General features: G+C 42.9%; 1 protein-coding gene across 2 annotated transcripts in view; it reads left to right on the top strand.

Annotated features, from left to right (window-relative positions):
• MAMDC2 (MAM domain containing 2) overlaps positions 1-15,715 on the top strand; it is a 182,478-nt gene that overhangs the window by 69,042 nt on the left and 97,721 nt on the right. For both annotated transcript variants that reach the window (XR_005240447.2, XM_007969453.3), the window contains exon 6: positions 13,994-14,250. Coding sequence is in view for 1 of the 2 variants with exons in the window: in XM_007969453.3 (XP_007967644.3) it covers positions 13,994-14,250 (257 nt within the window). In the remaining variant the exon portion in view is untranslated. The remainder of the gene's footprint in view (positions 1-13,993; positions 14,251-15,715) is intronic.

Genomic DNA, 15,715 nt, shown 5'->3' with positions numbered 1-15,715 from the left:
AGAAGTCCTCCACAGAAGAGAGACAAGGGCAACGGCTTACTTACTTGTGGGTTACCACTGCTCTCACCTGGACCCTGGTAGGCTTTGGAAAAGCCTAGGTCTCTCCACAGTTGCAAGACATTTCATCCTCGACTCCAAGGTCTCCAAGGAGTAAGAAGCTTCTGGCGGCTGGCTTTTCAACAAGAACAAGACAGGAATTTTTATTCTGCTGCAAACAGTTAACTTTTTCTCTTTTGATCCTTTACACAGAGATATTGAGGTAATATACTCATCCCAATAATTTGCTGAGGGTGACAGTGTGTCCCCATGCCTGAAGACATGATGACCTTTTATGGTTCTTTCCATTTTTCTTCATTCACTATTGCTTCTCTTCATCTGAATATTTTTAACCATGTCTCCAATTTTTTTTTTCAAAAGTGCTCATCCTTCAGCTTATCTTGACTCTAGACCATCTTCATCCTAACCTTATTGTTCTCTTTGCTCCTATTCTATCTTCTCCTTTATATCCCGAATCTCAGGTTCAGTCCCCTGTAACAGCCAGGCAGACAGTATAAGCAAATGACATGTGGGCTGGGTGAGGACTGTGGCAAACTAGATAGCAGAGACCCTGTGCAAAGGCTTCTCAGCTCTAATGAGTTGCTGCTGTGTGAGAATGCAAGCCCAGGTTGCTAGATCTTTTGATGTTTCAAGATCATCAGGAAGGCAGGGGATTTTTGTGTGTGTGAAATTTCCCAAATGTTTAAAAGTTGGTGAATGTTTTCTAAAATCACAGTGTGGGCTAATAAAACACATTTGTAGGTCAGGTCCTTTTGGCCAACTTCTATTTTGCAACCTTCATTTGACAAGTTTCTTTTCTTTTTTTTTTTTTTTTTTTTTTTTTTGAGACGGAGTCTTGCTCTGTCGCCCGGGCTGGAGTGCAGTGGCCGGATCTCAGCTCACTGCAAGCTCCGCCTCCCGGGTTTATGCCATTCTCCTGCCTCAGCCTCCCGAGTAGCTGGGACTACAGGCGCCCGCCACCTCGCCCGGCTAGTTTTTTGTGTTTTTAGTAGAGACGGGGTTTCACTGTGTTAGCCAGGATGGTCTCGATCTCCTGACCTCGTGATCCGCCCGTCTCGGCCTCCCAAAGTGCTGGGATTACAGGCTTGAGCCACCGCGCCCGGCAACAAGTTTCTTTTCTTTTACAACATGTTCAGGCTTCTTAGAATAAGTTACTTATAGGTAACCACAAATAAAAAGATTGGAGTCTCATGGAGCTTGCCTGTTTAAAACAAGTGCAACTTTAAATCTAGCATTTTCATTAATTTGACCCAGCATTAGATATAATGGGGAAAATGACAATTAAAATGACAGATCCTCTATGGCCCCTTCCCAGCTTCAAGGAAGATTCTTTCAAGAAAGGAAAAGAGATTTTTATCACAACTGGATGTTAACAAAGGGCAGTATGTGTCAAGTGCAATAAGAGTGGTCTCCTTCCCCCACCAAAAAAGAAAGGTATTGGGAATTCAGAGACAAAAGAGGCCTCTCACTGCTTGGATGTCCTAGAAGACGTGATAAAAGAAGTAAACCATATTTCGGGGATTGGTATGATTTTGACAAACATGAGAAAAAGCTAAGAGCAATGATACAGTGGTGGTAGCTACGAGGGGTGGATGGGGGAAGAGATGTGGCTGAGAAAGCAGTGCAGGGGCAAATTTGAAAATGCCTGGAATGCCAGGTAAGAGATTTTAACTTTATTTCATTGACAATGGGAGGCCACATAGGTGTTTGGGCAGGGGATAGACACCATCACAGCAGTGTTTTTAGATGGATTAACATGACAGGGATTATTTCAGTAGATGGACAGTAAAAAGGTGGAGCAAGAGTACAGAAGAATCCCCCAGAAACTGTTTCTTCAGATGCATCTGGGGTCAGTTACATAAGAAATTGAGATAAGACAAAAAAAGCATGTTTATGTACTTCCTACCTTTAAAATCTAGGTTCAGCCTTTTTCTTTTTTTTTTTTTTTTTTTTTTTGAGATGGAGTCTTGCTCTGTTGCCCAGGCTGGAGTGCAGTGGTGTGATCTCAGCTCACTGCGACCTCTACCTCCCGGGTTCAAGCAGTTCTCCCTGCCTCAGCCTCCCAAGTAGCTGGGATTATAGACACCTACCACTTTGTCCAGTTAATTTTTGTATTTTTAGTAAGGACAGGGTTTCCCCATGTTGGCCAGGCTTGTCTCAAACTCCTGACCTTAGGTGATCTGCCCGCCTCGGCCTCCCAAAGTGCTGTTTAGCACTTTTGACAGTGACAAGAGATTGAAGTTTTTCTATGGATAGCCCATATTTTTACCTTATAAATAAGTGGCCTATCCTCATTTGGGGCCCTTTGTAGGAACCACACTATAAATAAGTGCTCTGTGTACAGTGAATGATAACCAGTCATGGCAAAGTAATCCATGAATCTGCATGAGTATTTTAAAAGACAGTTGGGTTAACTCAAAATAATAAAATGTCACCAACTCTTGAGAGCTTTATGTAAATGAGTAAAGCAACTAACAATCTCTTGGGGTTTGAAGAAAGAAAAGCCAGATGACTCTTTCTTCATGTGTGACAATAGGCTAGTTTTGAGATTGTTTTTCTGTCGTATCTTAAGAATCTAATACAGGGAACAGAAAGGATCTTGAAAGGCTGATGCATCAAAATAGCAATTATTTCTCCTGTCATTATCACAGTTGCACAGAGATGCAAATTTAACAATGGGGAAGTGTTAGAGAACTTTTCCCAAATCATTTAAAAATTAGTTCCAAAGTCAAACCGTGTGGGTAACCAATATGATGATTCAGTGATTATTCGGTGTTTCATTTTTCATCCTCAATGATGGCAAGAGGCAGCTGGCTGGGGAGAACATATATTTCTTGGAAGAGGCAACAGACCAATGAACTAGTGTCAAATCATCCATTTGACTATGTTACCTGAGTGCAATTCATCCTTTGAAGAGTGTAATTCTCCTAGTCCTTCCTCACGCCCATCTGCAGTCATAGAATATTCTGACTATATTTGTGTCCCCAGGGATAGAGAAAGAGCCCCAGGCTAGGAGTCCAAGTACTTGTGCTCCAGGCCCAGTTATCAGAGTACTTTATTACCTTGACTAAGCCCTCAACTTCTTAGGGTCTCCATTGATGCATCTGCAAATGAGCAATTTGAATTCAATGATTCAAAGATGGCTTTGAGTTCCAATATTTTACTTTTCTCTCATTGCCTAATGCTATTTACCAAAATCTCCAAATTCACCGTTCAGTGAGATCTATTTCAAAATGGCTTGAGTCCCTCCTGGATACTTATAAGCACACAGCATTTGGCACTAGAAGAAAAGGAGAACTAAAGGAACAAAGGGTTGAGAAAAAGAGGCCCTGGATTTTCTAATATCTTGACCAGAAGGGTCAAGACGTAAGCATAGTGGTGTGGTCATCCTTGAGAAGCACTAAGACTTGCTGGTAGGGTGCTGCCACCCTTGATATAAGCACTTGCCTCTCTCCTCTCCTATTCCCTTTTCCCCTCCCATCTCCTTCTCTCCATTTTCCCATTCTTCCTCTTCTTCCTTGGCTATTCTAGAATACTTCCCCAAGGCAGGCAGCTTTTCCCACTAGCATTGCTTGGTACCCATATGTCAATACTGTGGGCTGAAAAAGAAGCTGACCTGAGGGTTGAAGGGAGGAAGTCTAAGAAGATCTTCTACCTACCTTCCAGCAATCTATGGGATTATCCAGTCAGAGCCTCAACACCAGAATTACGCTTCTTCATTGATCACTTATTCATTCCTTCACTCATTCAACAAACACATAATAAGCACTTTTTACATGTATTTATATTTACATTCTTGCATACCCTGGTGATGTAAAAAAAAACATTCTGGATAAACAAAATGTGGCACATACACACCACAGAATACTATGCAGTTATAAAAAAGGATGAGTTCATGTCCTTTGCAGGGACATGGATGAAGCTGGAAACCATCATTCTCAGCAAACTAACACAGGAACAGAAAACCAAACGCCGCATGTTCTCCCTCATAAGTGGAAGCTGAACAATGAGAACACATGGACACAGGGTGGGGAACATCACACACTGGGGCCTGTTGGCAGGGTGGAGATAGCATTAGGAGAAATACCTAATGTAGATGACGGGTTGATGGGTACAGCAAACCACCATGGCACATGTATACCTATGTAACAAACCTGCACATTTGACACATGTATCCCAGAACTCAAAGTGTAGTTTAAAAAAAAAAAAAAAAAAAAAAAGATGCTTAAAAAAAAAAAAAGAAAGTCATTAACCTCAAAGAGTTTATAGGAACCAACTTTTCCCAAAATGTCCTTCCCTAATCCTTATATGGAGCACAAGGGTGATATGTGGTCAAATAAACTGGGAAAACCCTGCATTAAAGAAAGCTAAACAGATTTCTTTATTTCAGGATTTCTCATCACCTTTAATACAGTTCTGTGCTCATGTACATTATGGCATTTCTCAAATTATCTGAAACCAAAATGCTACATAAACTTGCAAGCATGCACAGTAATGCATGACTAATAGAGGTATGAAATAAATGATATGAAACCACAGACAAAAGACTACCTTGGTTTTGGGGTACAGACAAGGCTCTCTTGAGGAAGGAATAGCAGAACTGGAATTTGAAGAAATGGATAAGGGGGAGACAAATGCAGCATGTGCAAGAGTGTAGAGGCATGAGAGTGGATGGTTTATTTTATGATTGGACAGCATTTGAGAAGCACAAGGTATGTGATGATGGCAGAGGAACCCCCTGGGTCGCAGGCTACATTCCTACTTATGATTAGCAGGAAGCCTGATTGCCTGCATTCCAATCTTTCCTGTTATTTCACTCCAAGTCCCCTTCAACCTTTGGACTAATATTTTGGCCATTCATTAGCCAACATCCCCACTCAACACACACACAAACACACACACACACACACACACACACACACACACACACACACACTCTCTGTCTCTCACACACACTCCTCTGTAAGCCTGGAGTGCTCTGTAAGTCTTTTCCCTATAGAGGATGGGGCTAAAAATGATGAGTTCAAAAGATTCTAAAATACTTTATTTGAAAAGCTCTGCCCGTATGACTCAAAGATTTGGTCAGTATCATTCTTTAAAACAAAGCAAAACAAACCCTTCAATGCTCTAAAAAGGAAAGAGGTTGCCTCTCTTATATTTGCTTTCTACTGGGTATACTGATTTCCCTGGAGCTCTGTCAATTTGGGTGGCAAAGTTAAGATTAAATGGTTCAGATGTCTGCCTGCAACAGCAGATTTTGCTCTATGTGAGTTCATCTTGTGTTCATTCATATACTGGATGCAGCTTTTGCCTTTGCTTTCAGGTAAAAACTGGAGAAACAGCATGTAGAAGCGGAGCTCATTGTCTACTTCAGAATTTCAGAACTGCAGAGAGGGTTGAGGGAAGTCTTCCCAGGAGAGTGCTAGTCTTTGGGTTGTAGAAAAGCAAACAGTGAATGTAATTTCTGAAAACTACAGTGTGGGTATGAGTTTTCCTTCATTTCCTTGTATGTTCCAAACAATCTGCCCCAAACATTGAGTCAAGGTTTTTAAATGAGCATTGTGCCCCCAAATTATTGTCTAATGATAGAAATGACTAAAATAATGCAGTAAGAATTGTGGTGGGACATCTTTGGAATACTGGAGGGGATGTGATTTTTATACTGTGTTTTCTTAATTCTGACTCATCACATATGGGTTTGTTTCTTTACTCATATTTCATGAAGTGAAACAAAATCTTTCAGGAGGTACTACTGACAGCTCAGATCATTACTGTTTTCTACCTACCTTAGCAAAAAAAAAAAAAAGAAAAAGAAAAGAAAAATAGATGATGGCCGGAAAAATAATGAGGGAAATGCATCTCTTTGCTGAGATTTAAAAAACCAAGCTTGCTTGTTGTGTTGCTCTGGAAGAAGCTGGACAAGGTTTCAAAATCTAAAATAAGGTTAGAGTTATTTTATTCCATCAAACGTCACGAGATGGATGGATCATCTCTCCATGATCATGACACTCTTTACTCATTTCAGTTTGGAATGAGCAAGGGTCATCTTAACAGGACCTATTTATTTACTCTCTGCATTGATCCATTTGGTGCATGGTGTAAGCACACGGTAGGGAAGCAGCTTTCTTAATTTTCTTACCATTTTCTTTGGGCAAGGTCTGCTGAATTTCCTTTCTCTACCCTTGGATGACTTGCTGTGGCTTTCCAGTTACTTTCAGGTATTAAGAAACATCTTCACTTTCAAGGATTAGGTTCAGTCAAGTCACAACTGTGATGTCTCATCTAGTTTAGATCTTCCCACAGACTGGGCCACACAACAGCTGTAGAGAGAAAGGTTTGTACTTTGTCTCTTCATACTTCACCTTTTTCTTCCCTACCTCTTCTCCCTCTTACTGGCTTCTGGCTGCTTCAGGGCTGGGAGGCAATAGGCGGGGTGGGGACGGAACAGAAAGGCAAAGGCCAGGGACAAAAGTTTCACTTGACTGTTGCTATTTAATCTAGAGGTGATGCCCTTCATACAGCACATGGCCAAATTCTGGCATTCCTGTCATGGCCAATGGGGGATCCCACTTTAGTGTTGCCAGTCAGAGATGAGCAACTCTCTGGCTGACCATCTATGAATCCTTCTTAGCTCCTATAAGTCATGGTATGCCCCACCAGCTCCCTTCTAATGGAACTACTGCACTGGCAGGCAGTTCTCTTGAGAAGAGTTCTTTTAAGGTACTGTAGCCCAGCTGCCTTCTAAATTGCCCCCTCAAACTCTGGAAGTGCAGTTCACTGGCAGCAAACTCCTTTTTCTCCACTCTTCCCCCACAGGTCCCTAGGGTCAGCTTCTTGCCTTTAGAGGTATGCACCAGTGCCAGGCTCCATTTCCGCATCACACACACTCCAGTATCACTGATCAAGCTTTCTTAAGAACTCTGACCCCCTTCATCTCAAGGTTCAGAGCAATTGCAGAGCTCAGAAATTTCTGCACATAGGGGAGGGGATGAGGTTAGATGGCAGTTTCCTTCCTCTACCTCTTCCATGAGTGGTTCCCTTAAGGCCCCTCCTTTAGATCAAGGTAAGAAAGGGGAAGCAATCCCCTTGCCTTCCCTGGAGGGGTCAAAAGGAAACACATAGCAGGGCGGTTCTGTGACAACGCTCTTTATAGAAACCCCATCTCCAATCTCTCTGATTCATCTCGAGCCTTCTCATATGCACAGGCTAGAAGGGAGAGACAGGCTAACACTGGTAGAGCCGGGGTAGGTGCCAGGGGTTGCCACTTAGCATATTGACGGTCTAGCACCTCTCTTTAGAAAATAGACGTTGTCATCACTTGTTGTTTGGGGCTTTGAGGTCTTAGCACAGATACAAGAAGTCTCACGTAATATTCATTCATGTTTACATCATCCTTGAAAGCTGTATAACAAGACTAGAATCTGACTTTATCATGGTAAGGGCCACCAAAACCCTTACAACTAAAGGCTCATGAAGATACTGTCACACTCATGGGGTGGAAAAACATGCATCGTAACTCATTCTCTTTGGGTGCCATCTGCTCACCATGGCAACAGACCAGGGGTATTTCCCTCTGGCATACATCTCTTCAGACCAGGTTGTCTGCCCTACTGGGTAGACAGCTTGTCCAGACAACCAGCAACACTGGAGCAGACAACACAATTGGAGTGCAAATGTGGCCAACAGGACCACATCACAGCTGAGTCAGAGAATGCCTCTGGCACCACGGCCAAGCCAAGGGCAGTCTTGGGGGAATGCTGGTGAGCCAGACTGCTTGAAAATAAACATTCAGAAACCACCTTTAAAGTTCTTTCCCTAATGCAAGGGGAAATGGCTGACTACCAGGGGCCACTGGTTCCACATGAAAAGTTCAGCTAATACAGAAGGCTGCTGCAAGAAAGGAACGGACAGCCTCTTCAGGAGCAAGTGTGCATACACCAGCACCGCAGGCTCCATCCCAGAAGAGGCCTGAGCACTGGCGGCATGACTGAGAATTGTGATCTTTCTTTCAGCTGAATTTGAAATGTTTTTTGCCTAGAAACCTCGGGCTCTTTGTGTATAATCCAGAATTAGGTAATAATAGATTGATTTTCACTCTGTGTATGGCAAAGCAGCACATACTGTAGAGGAGTGGCAATAAGCTTCTCAATTCTTAATCTTATGGGGGAACCCATTCCTCCCATATAACCTCTTTCATTTTCAGTTCAAGTTTTAATACTTTAAGAATCTCTGTGGCCTGCAGGGTCTCCAGTGATTTGGCAGATTAAAGGATTCTGTCTACTTCAAGTCCATCTATACCTAGTTTCATCCTACTCGAATCTTAAAGATCTGACCAAAAAAAAAAAAAGGCCTTTTCCAGAGGTTCTGGAAGCTCTAGAACCCTATGCCAGATAGAAGTGTTGCGCTCATTGAACTAGGTGAACTAGGCAGGAAAATTCTCCTAATATCAGGCACTGAACAGAATTTCCCAAGAACTCCAGGCTACCTTCATTGTTTTTAGAAAGGAGAATACTATGGCACTTGCAGCCACCTACCCATTGACTCCTCTTCCTCAGAAGAGATTGTGTCTGATGACACACTCCGCCTGGTTTGGCTGCCATTCCTCCAGCCTCTTCTCCTGGGGCAGACACCTGAATGACAATTTCTGAATCACCCCTACCAGTTCAACTGAGATAATAAACTCATGATGAGTTACCTTTTGTTCCCTAATGAGAAGCTTAACGTTGCTCAAATTGTCAGTAAATAGAACCCAGCTTTGGCAAAAAATGAATGATGGAAAGAAAAAGGGGGCAAGGGCATGTGGTCTAGTCTGGTGGTTCCGAATGAGACTTGGAGTCAGCAGTCTTGGTCTTGTTCCCAGCAGCCTCTCTGACTCACTTTGGGCAGATCGTGTTATGTTTGCTGAATGCTTTTTGGATCAGAAATGTGACTGTGGTTCACTTGGACTAGCATCCTGAGCACAAGTTGTTAGGCACTTTGACTACAAATGCACAAAATATTGTCCACAGAGCAGGTGAGTTACTATCCTTTAAAGACAACTCTCAGATGTCTGTCATCTGCAAGGAAGGTGAATTTACAACAAGGCTGGCTGTGGAAGCAGACACTAAGCTGGGACTAGGTGGAAAAGAGATTTCCTGGGAGAGATGGCTGTGAAGGCTCTGAGGAGGAGGGAGCCAGACTAGCTGGAGACAGGCCCAATGTCCTTATTGGGCACAGCAGCCATAGTGCCTAGGAGCCATGGCATTTTTGGGGTCCATGACAATAATTTTATTTTAAAATTGGAAGGGTAAAATGAATATAATAATTTCTAGCCTACATCATATACCTCTTTATGCCAATGCAGTAATAAACCAAAATGTTAAGGGTTTTTTTTTTTTTTTTTTTTTTTTTTAAATGGAGGAATGGGCCCACCACAGCAAAAGGGCCTGGGGCCCACAAAAGTCATAAAGATGCCCTGGGTAGGGAAAACTTTCAGCTCAGGATGCAAACCTGACCCCTGAGGAAGAGGAGAACCTGGGCCAACGGGAGCTGCTGAAGGGCTCCATGGCAGACACAATGGCCTGCCCCTCTGCTGTGCTTGGTCACTCTGGAGCAGGGAGCTGGGAGCAGCCCAGAGTGGTGTCTTGGTACACTCTCCTGCAGGTCCAAAGGTGAGGTGGCTGGAGACCCAGTCAATGATGGTTTCTTCAGCAAGTTCTCTTAAAGAGGATCTCTGTGGCCCCTGCAATTAGGTATCCAGGAAACAAAGTATTATAATGTATGTACATTATAATACAAAGAATTATAGCTCTCCTCCACTCAACTCTCCCTGCTCATATCTCACAAAAAGATTCTGTTTCACTGGTAAGTCATGTTACAAAGGGCAATGAAGATTTCATCTCTGCCTTTGATACTCACGTGAGTTCTTACAGAACAGAAGCAGATTACAGACACTAACTGGTCATAGGCATTCTCCACCACTAGAATGTTCTCGTCAAGGCTGGCTGGCCACCAGGAGTGCTTTAGAGGGTTTTCAAGCTTGGGATATGGAGGAGTGACCTTGCCTCCATATCAGAGGTTCTTTGATTCTATTCAGTCTGACATTCTGATTCTTCCTTTAAAATTCCTCCCCAGAGGTGGCAAAGTGGAGCCTACAGTGGTTTCCAGCCTGTAGATATGTTTATTTGGCACATACGAAGTTTAAAAAAATATGGTAGGGAGTGTTAGGCGTTGAATTGTGCACACTCAAAATTCATATGTTGAAGTCCTAACCCCCCAGGACTTAGAATGTGACCTTGCTTGGACACAGATGGGTGCAGATGTCATTAGTTAAGACGAGGTCTTGCTGGAGTAGGGTGGGCCTCCAATCCAATATGACCGCTGTCCTTATTAAAAGGGGAACTTTGGGCACAGAGAGAGATGTACACGGGGAGAATGCCACGTAAAGATAAAGGCAGAGACCTTCAAGCCAAGGAATGCCAAAGATTGCCAGCACGCCACCAGAAGCTTGGAGAGAGGCCCAGGACCAATCCTTCCCTCACGGCCCTGAGAAGGAACAACCCCTGCTGACACCTTGATCCTTGACTTCTGGACTCCAGAACTGTGAGGCAATACATGTGTGTTGCTGAAACCTCCCATTTTGCAGTATTTTGTGACAGCTGCCCTAGCAAACCACACAGGAAGTATCTCTTAAAAATGGATAGATTTGCCATGAAAACCTGAATTCCAGACTAGGATGGGGAAAGCCTGCAGCACGGGGCTGGATGCCGGGCATCCACTGGGTAGGCCCTGCTCTCTCAGGGAGGCTGGAGAACACGGGGGTGAGGGCCAGGCTTCTCACCCCAAGCTGGTTATTGCTGCATAAGAATATGGGCCCAAAAGACTTCATGTCTAAAACACCAAAAGCAACGGCAACAAAAGCCAGAATTGACAAATGGGATCTCATCAAACTAAAGAGCTTCTGCACAGCAAAAGAAACTACCATCAGAGTGAGCAGGCAACCTACAGAATGGGAGAAAATTTTTGCAATCTACTCATCTGATAAAGGGCTAATATCCAGAACCTACAAAGAACTCAAACAAATTTACAAGAAAAAAACAAACAACCCCATCCAAAAGTGGGCAAAGGATATGAACAGACATTTCTCAAAAGAAGACATTCATACAGCCAACAGACACATGAAAAAATGCTCATCATCACTGGCCATCAGAGAAATGCAAATCAAAACCACAATGAGATACCATCTCACACCAGTTAGAATGGCGATCATTAAAAAGTCAGGAAACAACAGGTGCTGGAGAGGATGTGGAGAAATAGGAACACTTTTACACTGTTGGTGGGATTGTAAACTAGTTCAACCATTATGGAAAACAGTATGGCGATTCCTCAAGGATCTAGAACTAGATGTACCATACGACCCAGCCATCCCATTACTGGGTATATACCCAAAGGATTATAAATTATGCTGCTATAAGGACACATGCACACGTATGTTTATTGCAGCACTATTCACAATAGCAAAGACTTGGAATCAACCCAAATGTCCATCAGTGACAGACTGGATTAAGAAAATGTGGCACATATACACCATGGAATACTATGCAGCCATAAAAAAGGATGAGTTTGTGTCCTTTGTAGGGACATGGATGCAGCTGGAAACCATCATTCTTAGCAAACTATCACAAGAACAGAAAACCAAACACCGCATGTTCTCACTCATAGGCGGGAACTGAACAATGAGATCACTTGGACTCGGGAAGGGGAACATCACACACCGGGGCCTATCATGGGGAGGGGGGAGGGGGGAGGGATTGCATTGGGAGTTATACCTGATGTAAATGACGAGTTGATGGGTGCAGCACACCAACATGGCACAAGTATACATATGTAGCAAACCTGCACGTTGTGCACATGTACCCTACAACTTGAATTTTAATAATAATAAATAAATTAAAAAAAAAAAAAAACCAGTGTCATAAAAAAAAAAAAAAAAAAAAGAAAAAAAGAATATGGGCCCAGTACTATCAGATGTTTTTATTTTTCTAGACAAGCTTGGTTTCTGTTTCTCAATGTGGGGAAAAACAAGATTTCAAACGCTAGCTACTAATTTACCACTCTCTATTTTCTCCCTGACTCAATCAACTTCATTCATACACTTAATCTGGCTGCCTCCTCTGAGAATTTGAGTTCGTAATCTCCGTTTATTCACTGTTGTGTGGTTTGGCAAGACGATAAGGTAAATTATATTCAAATAAGATTATTCAGGGGATTCAGGGTGTTGAACAACTTGCCATCCGGAGAAAGTGAGCTTTGACCTGTCCATTTTTCCCCTCTGCCATGTTGAGATGAGGACCTTTCTGAGACCATGTCTGTACATCAAATAACCATTTGTTGAGGGCCCACCACATGCTGGGCTATGTGCTAGATACAAAGTAAACGTCCAGTGTATAAATGTATATGCTCCTTCTAATATTTTTTTCTGCTCTTCATAATGGAGAAAAGGCATTCTTTCCTTATTTTATTTTATTTTTTGGAGACAGGGTCTCGCTTATCACCCAGGCTGGAGTACAGTGGTGTGATCACAGCTTACTGCAACCTTGAACTCATGGGCTCAAGTGATTCTCCTGATTCAGCCTCCCTAATAGCTAAGACCAGAGGTGCATGCTACCATGCCCAGCTAATTTTAAGAAAGTTTTTTCTGTAAAGACGGGGTCTCTCTATGTTCCCCAGGCTCGTCTCAAGTTCCTGGCCTCAAGCAATGCTCCCGTCTCAGCCTCCCAAAGTGTTGGGATTAAGGCATGAGTCACTGCACCTGGCCAGGAATTCTTATTAACCAGAGATTATGTCATGGAAATGAAGATATTAAGCTGTAATTGTTCTGAGCTTGTAAATAGAAAGGGCATTCTGTTGAAGCTGCATTGCATAGCACTTCTCTGTCATCACTCAAATAAATTCATACAAAATTGCTAACAATGATAGCTTACCCTTTATACAAAACAGGCTATAGGGCAAGCATGGTTCTAGAATTGTGAATGGCATTGTAATTGTTAGGCAGCTACAATGTACCAGGCACATGCTAAGCACTTTACATACATGACTCCATGTAATATTCATTGCCTCTATGAGGAAAGTATTTGATTGTCATTCTAGAGATCCGGAAATTGAGACCCAGACATACTCAGAAACTTGTTCAAGGTCACAGGGCTAGTAAGAAGTGGAACAGGACTCAACCTCAGTTCTCTTCAATGCTAAGTCAAGGCTGTCTCCATTCTGCCACATGGCTTCTGTGTTTCACCAAGATGCCCCTAACAAGGGCCAGCCCCTGGGTCCAGAGCTCACAAAGACCTGCCAAGAGTGATACCACATATTCATTCCTACAAATTTCAGTGTCGATTGACTTGCATGCTATTAGCAATACACACATTGCCATGTAGTTGGAATTCAAAATCTTAGTTTCACTCAAAACACACATGGTGACATCTTGCATTAATTGTAAACATGTGCAGGAGGGTCTCTCCATGCCCTTTTAAGAATAGATGGTAAGCTTTATGTCCTCTTCAGAGTCTTATAACTCAAATAAGGATTGTGAGGGAGTGGCTTCTAGGGTAATGTTCCATTTCTTTCCATGGGTGTGTTCAGCTTGTGAAAATTTAAGCACTCGACAGATGACACATCTACTTTTCTCTATGTATATTTTACTTGAATCAAAAGTAAGGAAAGTAAAAGGAATGGTCTCATCCTGTATTTAGCAAAGTGCAATGAACCCCATGGACCCATCTCTCAGCTGCAACATTTCTCCATCCACTCATGGCCAAACCTCTGTCAGCTGTAACTCATCCACTTCCTCCTCACCATTCCTGCTGGATTATTTTGAATGCAGAATCACACCATTTCACCTGAACCTCTTCCCTTCCCCACCCCCAACTCTTACGCTGTACTCTGTCTCTCTGATTTTCAGGCCACTACATGTACGTGGACTCGGTTTATGTGAAGCACTTCCAGGAGGTGGCACAGCTCATCTCCCCGTTGACCACGGCCCCCATGGCTGGCTGCCTGTCATTTTATTACCAGATCCAGCAGGGAAATGACAATGTCTTTTCCCTTTACACTCGGGATGTGGCTGGCCTTTACGAGGAAATCTGGAAAGCAGATAGGCCAGGGAATGCTGCCTGGAATCTTGCAGAGGTCGAGTTCAATGCTCCTTACCCCATGGAGGTAGGTGTACTGGTGTGCACCAGCTGTGCCAGGGTGGGCGCTCTGCAGATGTGCCACCCACACACAGAGCTGGAGATAGAGAGGCTGTGCAGTCTCACACTCAGTCTGTCTTTTCTGCTGTGCCTGAACCATGCTTTTTCTCATCCTCAGCCCCTCTCCTGCTCTCCCTTCCTCTGCGTCCCCTTTGCCTGCCTCCTTTATTACCTTCATTTCCTAGCAAGAGTCATTTTTATGAGAAAAAATATGGCAAAAGCCAGTCAACCAACTGGACTTCTTGGCGACCCTCTCCTTCTGAAGCTTGCACTGTGGTCACAGAGGGTTCAAACGAGGAGATCAGAACCCTCCAAGTAAAACTCAGTCTGGAGTTACCTTTCCTGAGAGCTGTTTTGAAGGTTTTCCTTACTTGAGTGAACTGTTTTTCTAAAAAAAAAAAAAAAAAAAAAGTGACTCATTTCTTTTTTTGCAACATAAATAATGTTGTAAAATCAGAAATAAACTTGCTATTATGGCCCTAGTTTGAAATAAGGCTTGATGCCTTCATTTTAAAACTTTTTCCGGTTATATAAGTGATACGTTCAATGCAGAAGAATTAGAAAATTCAGAGACATGAAATGAATTAAAATGCCCTCAGCCAACTTCACAAAGGGGAGGACTACTAACATTAAAGGTTTACTATCTTTTCGACCTTTTTCTAAGCACATACATTGATACATGTCTATATCTATGTATGTATTTCAGAAGCTACGAGCACTTTCAGTACTGACTATCCGGCCAAGTAGATAAAATTATCTCCGTATTTACAGACAAGAAGAGAGAAAACAGAGTGTCCAAGAAATTGGACATTTTTTTCTAGGTCACACAGCTGGTGAATGCCAGAGAACTTAGTAACTAAGTTCGTGGACTAAAATCTGACCCAAAGCTGAGGAAGGAGGCCCAGCTCTGTCTGAGGACCCCGTAGCACCACTAGAATCAGTGGGTGCAGCAATATGGTTGCTATAATATTGCCATAAAGATTTGGAGCTATAAGTAGAGTCTCGGTTACCCCAAGTTATTAATGTCCCTCACTTTTCACTTTGTGCGTCTTGCAATATCTTCTCCAGTTCCCTTTAAAGTGCCAGAGAAGCAGATTATTCCTCTGGATGGGTTTCGGTGGTGCCATCTGCTAGCCTGATGTAGAGCTGCAGAGAACAGGGTTGGGTCTTAGTTTCTGATGTGTTTCATCTACTGATGGCGTGCCTGCCTCTCCCCACATCCCCTTCCTATTTACCTCCCCTATCTCCCCCTGAAAAAAAGCACTCTAGAGAGAGCACAGTGTCTTTTGCAGAATGTGTGCTATTTCCTATCCCAAAGACCAACCAGGTCTTGATTTGTTCTTGCAGCTCAGTGGAAAATTTTCTGTGAGTTTGGGTTATGAGGAGGAAAAGAAATGCATGTACTGCTTCAAAAGTTTCCTATCAAAGTCAGA

Source organism: Chlorocebus sabaeus, chromosome 12 (assembly GCF_047675955.1).
Source record: "Chlorocebus sabaeus isolate Y175 chromosome 12, mChlSab1.0.hap1, whole genome shotgun sequence".
Taxonomy (NCBI): domain Eukaryota; kingdom Metazoa; phylum Chordata; class Mammalia; order Primates; family Cercopithecidae; genus Chlorocebus; species Chlorocebus sabaeus.
The sequence above is the reverse complement of the archived record's forward strand: the minus strand, read 5'-3'. Positions and strand labels throughout refer to the sequence as shown.